At 45.4% G+C, this 8,206-nt stretch overlaps 1 protein-coding gene across 1 annotated transcript in view; it reads right to left on the bottom strand.

The window, feature by feature from the left end:
• Window positions 1-2,349: 2,349 nt before the first annotated feature.
• C3 (complement C3) overlaps window positions 2,350-8,206 on the bottom strand; it is an 89,253-nt gene continuing 83,396 nt past the window's right edge. The window contains exon 41 of the mRNA XM_073562453.1: window positions 2,350-2,577. Within this exon, the coding sequence (XP_073418554.1) occupies window positions 2,436-2,577 (142 nt within the window). The 3' untranslated portion in view covers window positions 2,350-2,435. The remainder of the gene's footprint in view (window positions 2,578-8,206) is intronic.

The following is an 8,206-nucleotide window of genomic DNA, read 5'->3' as shown; positions in this document are numbered from 1 at the left end:
ACAAGCCTTTGCACGCTACCAGCAGCATCAGCGTTCACGCTACTTGTAGATGTTGCTGGTAGCAGAGCACATAATGCCGCCCCCACGGTCACTCACTTTTAGGTGGGGAGAAGATGGAGTGCCATTGCAGCAGCCAGCAGGAATGTGGTGGGGGCCCCCTTAGAAGCTCTTGTGGGGGCCCCGGGGCTGTAGCCCCGCCTGCCCTGCCTATAATCCCGCCCTGCGCGGTGGCGGATTATAATGGGGCAATTTACTGGCCTGGGCTGTGGGCCCCTTAACCCCACTGGGCCCGGGGCAACTGCCCAAATTGACCTCATTATAATCCGCCACTGTGTATGGGCATTCCAAGTCTAGGAGACCTGCCCCTTTAAATTGGTCAGTTTTTAATCAGGCTTTCCTCCACTTCTCATCATCCGCCACCACTAGATCACCAGCATTAGCATGTTTCGTGCTGCTACAGCAAGTGTTGAAATCCTAACAACGGTGGGGGTTTTTGCTGGGTGTTAAATACTTGTTATCAAAAAGGTTGAGATGTACTCCACAGGGGAAAATGTTTGACAGCCCATACACTTAGTGTATGGCCATTACAAGTCTAGGAGACCCGCTCCTTTTGAATGGAACATTTTTTGTTACGAGGCCCTCTTACATGTTTCTTCCAAGGGGGGATTGGTGTTATTGGGGTGCATATGACTTGGTAACAGGGCAGGCCTTGCTGTCAATGCATAAGAAAACAGAATGGGAGTACAAAATGAATAAGGTGAAGTGGATTTTCCGGTGGTCATCCAGTACGTGGCTTGAAAAAGCTTATTGGGGTGCATGTAACTTTTAGGCAGGCCAGGCCTTGCATTCAATACAACATTTTTTCAGGAAGCCCTCATGTACCTCTCGTGAAAGGGGTATTGTGGGGCGTTGTAATTCTTGGCAGCCCATCCTCTCACTGTATAGGCAATAACAGTTTAGGAGACCCACTGTTTAATAATGGCCCTTTAAGAAGATTAATGCCACCTGATGCCCCGGTAAAAATAGGCTCTGTGACTTTAGGAGTCCCTTCTTCATAAATGAAACAAGATGTGTCTGCTTATGTGTCATACACCACATGCCCAGCTAGGGTTGTTAAATGTTACAATTACATTTCCCAGTGAATGCATTTGTATTGGTTGAAAGCAATGTTAAAGTTGAAAAACGCTTAAAAAATGCTGCGTCTAAACATGGCCCAAGTGGGGGAGGAACATTCTGGTCTGGGGTTAATTATTTTGCCTTAAAGGGAATCTGTCATGCTTTTTTTGCCCTATTGGCTGCCAGCATAGACATCGGGGGCTTATCTACAGCATTCTGTAATGCTGTAGATAAGCCTCCGATGTAACCTGAAAGAGAAGAAAAACACGTTATATTATACTCATGGAGGTGGGCGGTCCGGTCCGATGGGTGTCGCCGTCCCGTCCGGCGTCTCCGTTCTTCATGCGATGACGTCCTCTTCTCCTGTCCTGTAATGACTCCAGCGCAAGCGCACTGCTCTGCCCTATTGAGGGCAGAGCAGAGTCCTGCAGTGCGCAGGTGTCGGGAGAGGTCTGGCGCCTGCACACTGCAGAATTCTGCTCTGCCCTCAACAGGGCAGAGCAGTGCGCGTGCTCCGGAGCCATTACAGGACGGAAGAAGAGGACGACATCACATGAAGAAGGGAGGCGCCAGACGGGATGGCGACACCCATCGGACCGGACCGCCCACCTCCGTGAGTATAATATAACGTGTTTATCTTCTCTTTCAGGTTACATCGGAGGCTTATCTACAGCATTACAGAATGTCTATGCTGGCAGCCAATAGGGCAAAAAAAGCGTGACAGATTCCCTTTAAGTCATTAACCTGGAAAGGATGTACCATTACATATTTCCCAACAAAATCCGTTTTGGTTTCGTTATGGTGTGTTTTTTTGGTGCACCGGTAAAAATGGCATGAAACTCTGACAACATTGTTTTAAGTTGTGAACTAGTAGTCAGGAATGCTTCCAGGGGCAATCCCCATTATGTCCTCATGTCATTTGAGCAGTGTTTCAGACGGTTTTAGACCTTTAAAGGACCCCCGGGGGGATCGCGGCAAAAATGCTCTGGTCTCCCATAGACTTACATTGGGCTCGTTGTTCTGTCTGAGTACCCTAGTATTCCAATTTCACTGACGCGAGCAATGAGCACCTGAGCATTTTAGTGCTTAACTATCATCTACATTTTCGGGACATTACTGGGCTGATTTTTTGTGGGGTCACATAGAATTTAGTCTCGTTCTGTGATTTTCAAACGTGAGTAAAAACTGAAAGTAGAAAATGCTTAATATTATTCAATAAAATTAATCTAATGATTAGCAAATAAAAGCTTTATTGTCAGATAAAATATCAAAAGAGAACTAGAGCAAAAGAGACACAAGTGTGAGGAGCTGTGATGTTCCTATGTTGCACAGCCATTAAGCTCCAGAGCTTCAGAAAGTTCTTCGAAATCGTCACACTCCTGTCGGTTTTCTGCATTTTGGCACTCTCTGTTATTGGGCCACCACTCGATCCATGTGTCTCTTCCAATAATGTAGGAAAAACTAAAAAGAGGAAATATAAAATATGCAAAATGCACTGAATATCTATAGCACAGTATTAACTGCACATTACATGTGTTGTAGCTGTTTGCGTTCTGACCCAAAGTCAGGCATGCCAGATCACCAGTGAGGCTAAATTAGGAGTTTACACCCTTAATTTACAAGCGCGATTGGAGACAAAGGAGACTGCACACAGGTCGTGGGCAAATCACTTTATCTGATACAGTGGGGCAAAAAAGTATTTAGTCAGTCAGCAATAGTGCAAGTTCCACCACTTAAAAAGATGAGAGGCGTCTGTAATTTACATCATAGGTAGACCTCAACTATGGGAGACAAACTGAGAAAAAAAAATCCAGAAAATCACATTGTCTGTTTTTTTTTCATTTTATTTGCATATTATGGTGGAAAATAAGTATTTGGTCAGAAACAAGCAATCAAGATTTCTGGCTCTCACAGACCTGTAACTTCTTCTTTAAGAGTCTCCTCTTTCCTCCACTCATTACCTGTAGTAATGGCACCTGTTTAAACTTGTTATCAGTATAAAAAGACACCTGTGCACACCCTCAAACAGTCTGACTCCAAACTCCACTATGGTGAAGACCAAAGAGCTGTCAAAGGACACCAGAAACAAAATTGTAGCCCTGCACCAGGCTGGGAAGACTGAATCTGCAATAGCCAACCAGCTTGGAGTGAAGAAATCAACTGTGGGAGCAATAATTAGAAAATGGAAGACATACAAGACCACTGATAATCTCCCTCGATCTGGTGCTCCACGCAAAATCCCACCCCGTGGGGTCAGAATGATCACAACAACGGTGAGCAAAAATCCCAGAACCACGCGGTGGGACCTAGTGAATGAACTGCAGAGAGCTGGGACCAATGTAACAAGGCCTACCATAAGTAACATACTACGCCACCATGGACTCAGATCCTGCAGTGCCAGACGTGTCCCACTGCTTAAGCCTGTACATGTCCGGGCCCGTCTGAAGTTTGCTAGAGAGCATTTGGATGATCCAGAGGAGTTTTGGGAGAATGTCCTATGGTCTGATGAAACCAAACTGGAACTGTTTGGTAGAAACACAACTTGTCGTGTTTGGAGGAAAAAGAATACTGAGTTGCATCCATCAAACACCATACCTACTGTAAAGCATGGTGGTGGAAACATCATGCTTTGGGGCTGTTTCTCTGCAAAGGGGCCAGGACGACTGATCCGGGTACATTAAAGAATGAATGGGGCCATGTATCGTGAGATTTTGAGTGCAAACCTCCTTCCATCAGCAAGGGCATTGATGATGAAACATGGCTGGGTCTTTCAACATGACAATGATCCAAAGCACACCGCCAGGGCAATGAAGGAGTGGCTTCGCAAGAAGCATTTCAAGGTCCTGGTGTGGCCTAGCCAGTCTCCAGATCTCAACCCTATAGAAAACCTTTGGAGGGAGTTGAAAGTCCGTGTTGCCAAGTGAAAAGCCAAAAACATCACTGCTCTAGAGGAGATCTGCATGGAGGAATGGGCCAACATACCAACAACAGTGTGTGGCAACCTTGTGAAGACTTACAGAAAATGTTTGACCTCTGTCATTGCCAACAAAGGATATATCACAAAGTATTGAGATGAAATTTTGTTTCTGACCAAATACTTATTTTCCACCATAATATGCAAATAAAATGAAAAAAAAACAGACAATGTGATTTTCTGGATTTTTTTTTCTCAGTTTGTCTCCCATAGTTGAGGTCTACCTATGATGTAAATTACAGATGCCTCTCATCTTTTTAAGTGGTGGAACTTGCACTATTGCTGACTGACTAAATACTTTTTTGCCCCACTGTATACTCAAACACAAGGCAATATTTTATACCATTTACAACAAAATGTAAGTGTATGTAGCTCATGTAGCCCGCACCATTACCCAGGGTCATACTTTATTTACCATGTACCCAGAACATGTTGTGGCTAACTACTGAGAACATATATGATAAGAAGTATAGTCTCCTTGAAGAGGAGACTGACAGACTGCTGCGTCTAGTCTAGCAATGAGAGGCAAAAGGCAAATAAATGCAATTAAAGGCAAACCATTAACCCTTCTATATCACATGAAAGGAAGAATATTACATTCCTACCACAAAGTGTTATTGACAGGACGTCTGGCCTGTATTTTGTCTATAGTTACATTCATAATTCTGCAGACATCAAAGCTGAAATCTCACAACATCTCCTGCTTGTTGAGTGTTTGTACAGAGCAGAAAAATATTCAGAATTGAGAGTCCTCAGTAGTTGATACCTTTTAATAGCTAACTGAAAAGATGGTAACACATTGCAAGCTTTCGAGACTACTCAGGTCTCTTCATCAGGCATAGACTAATACAAAATCTGAAGAGTCACATATTTATGCACAATACAGCACAGAAAAAATGCAATAGATGAGACAAGTGACGTGAAGCAGAATCATGATTATGGGAGAGGGAGAAACATAAATATTGGACCAGTTCATAGATAAGGTGTCCGGATGTTTCATTGTCCTCTGATTGGGGTCTCCTAATGTGTTGTGATGCCCCCACAAGGTCTTAGGAGCAAATTCCTTAATTGATGTAAAAAGACATAAATCCATGTGACACATTCATTTCAGCATTGAGAGTGTCAAAGGTCATCATAAATTTATACTCACAGACTCACCTACTGGAATCACCTGCTACATTACAAAGCTAAAGAAGAAAATAACCGGGTGCCTCTAGTAGTCACCTACAACCCAAATCTGGAAGTGCTAAGGGGAGCTGCGTGGAAACTACAATCTTTACTACAAAAAGATGCCCGATTAAAATCCATTTTTCCAGACCCCCCACTACTGTGCTTTAGGCAGCCCCCAAATCTAAGAAGCATCATTGTCAGAAGCTCCCTGTCCTCTCCAACAGCTGCAGGAACCTTTCCTTGCAACCAGAAAAAATGTAAAACATGTCCATCTATAATGACCATGGACAAGATAAAGATCCCCAACTCACATCAGGACTACAAGATCCCAGGTACTTTCAGCTGCATTACATCTAATGTGGTGTACTTAATTATTTGTACTAAATGTCCAACTGGGGGTCTGTATATGGGGGAGACTGGGCAAAAGCTTAGAACAAGGATGAATGCTCATCGTCACACAATAAGAGAAAAAAGAATGGATCTACCTGTGGCAAAACATTTTTGTATGCTGGACCACAACACCAGGGATATGAAATTACTGGTATTGAAAGGTAACTTCACATCTCAGAGAGAGAGAAGAGTCTGTGAGTATAAATTTATGATGACCTTTGACACTCTCAATGCTGAAATGAATGTGCCGCATGGATTTATGTCTTTTTACATCAATTAAAGAATTTGCTCCTAAGACCTTGTGGGGGCATCACAACACATTAGGAGACCCCAATCAGAGGACAATAAAACATCCAGACTCCTTATCTATGAACTGGTCCAATATTTATGTTTCTCCCTCTCCCATAATCATGATTCTGCTTCACGTCACTTGTCTCATCTATTGCATTTTTTCTGTGCTGTATTGTGCATAAATATGTGACTCTTCAGATTTTGTATTAGTCTATGCCTGATGAAGAGACCCGAGTAGTCTCGAAAGCTTGCAATGTGTTACCATCTTTTCAGTTAGCCATTAAAAGGTATCAACCACTGAGGACTCTCAATTCTGAATATTTTTCTATCTACTGGCTAACACGGTACAAAGATATACATCCTGTACAGAGCAGGTGATTTTTTTTATAGAGGTAAATGATTCCTTTATATCAGACATTACACTAATGTGAGACTGGAAAAATAACTATTGCTCCATTATAGGAGGCCATAACACATGAAGGAAGAACATAGTGACTGCACCAGCAGAACAGTGAGTACAGCTCTGGAGTGTAATACACGATGTAACTCAGGATCAGTAATGTAATGTATGTACACAGTGACTCCACCAGCAGAATAGTGAGGTCATCTCTGAAGTATAATGCAGGAGGTAACTCAGGATCAATACAGAATCAGTAATGTAATGTATGTACACAATGACTACACCAGCAGAATACTGAGTGCAGCTCTGTTCTGCTGTTGCTCGCTGTGCTAATTGAGGGTGTGTTCGCTGCTGATCGTGCTGTGTGCTCCTGAGCTCCTGAGAACCATCACCTCTCCACCTAGGGACCTGCTCTCTCTCTTGCCCAGGGAGGGAGTGGGCTTCCTGGGATGAGTGAAGGAGCCAAGCCCCAGGCTTCTGTTTCCCGGACCAGGCCGGTGCTGGGCAGAAGAAATCAGCAACCGGCCTGCACATCAGAGGACTCGGGGGTGAAATGCTCCACCACGAGTCGCAACAATGTGGCTCCTACTTCCCCCAAGTCTGCAGAGACCCAGAGAAGCCGCAAGGCTTCTAACATGGAGGAGAAGCCTGCTAGTAGCGTGCAAGATGGCGGTCCTTCCGGAGGAAAGCTGAGTGCTCACGTTGGTGAGGCCGACCTCACTGAGGAAGGTTGGGGGCTGCAGAGACCCCAGGAGTCTGTGTCCACCTATGGCTCCCGGGTCATGAGCCACCTCCATGAGTATGAAGAAGCGAGTAAGACCATCAGGAAGTTCCAGGATGAGCTGCGCCACACAAGTACCAAAGCTGCAGGTGCCTCCAAACCGAGGAAGACGCAACTCCAGGCGGAGGTAAGGAGGCTCAAACATGAGCTTAAGAGCTGGAAGTCAGAAAATCCTTTCTAAGAGAGAAAAGTGGACCATTCAAGGAAAAACTAATGATTGAGGACAGAGTTAGAGAAATGGATGACAACAAAAAGCTAAGGTAGATGGGGCTGCAGTCTGAGAGCAAGGTGGATGATGATGATGATGATGATGAAGACCAGCAGAAAGCCCCACCTGGCAGCCTGAAAAGTCACCCGCAGGCCACGTGCAACGAGTTTCCTGCACGACAGGCGACATTAACATCTGGGCGCAGTTCTGCTGGCTCTGGGGAAGACATGGTAACAGCAGCCAAGAAGAGGCACTAATGGCGGAGAGCAAGCTCCCGGAGTCCTCAGTGTGCCTTCAGAATTTCCATCTTGGTTACAATTTACCAGAGGAGGCATCTGGGGGCCAGAAGAAAAAGGCAAAGAAGACCAAGCCAAAGCTGCACGAAGCTGTAAGCTATGTATATGCCCCCCTCCCGGTACCCCCTGAGTGAGTTGCAGGGTCAGCTGGCTGTATAAGCCCCATTGCCCAGCCCAGCCTGGGTTCTGCTGTGGATCCGGTGCAAAGGCACCGGGAGCGTACAGAGCATGGTAGTGAGGCACAGAGCTCCGTGTCTGCTTGTAGTAGCAGGGATGTAGCAGGAGGTGCATCAGTCGAGAGGCTGGACAGTGAGAGCGAATTGGCGGCGGGCGAATGGTCAGGCCACGATACTGTGGTATGCTCTTCAGTGGGAGGTGGGAGCCGTCCAGTGTTGGGGCAGCTCCTGTAGCCTCGGCACCCCTGAATACTGTTGCTACTGATCACTTAGTTGAGAAGCGGCAGCAGTATGAGGGGGTTACCGGTAGTTACGGTCCTCCCAAAGTCCTATTCTGTGTTGGTGCCGCTGGTCAGCAAGATACTGATATAAAGGATCAGCGGTGCCTTACAGCGGCAAAAGAT

The sequence above is a fragment of the Dendrobates tinctorius genome, unplaced genomic scaffold (genome assembly GCF_039654945.1).
Source record: "Dendrobates tinctorius isolate UK_male_01 unplaced genomic scaffold, ASM3965494v1 ptg000351l, whole genome shotgun sequence".
Classification (NCBI taxonomy): Eukaryota; Metazoa; Chordata; class Amphibia; order Anura; family Dendrobatidae; genus Dendrobates; species Dendrobates tinctorius.
This window is presented reverse-complemented; position numbering and strand designations above follow the sequence as displayed.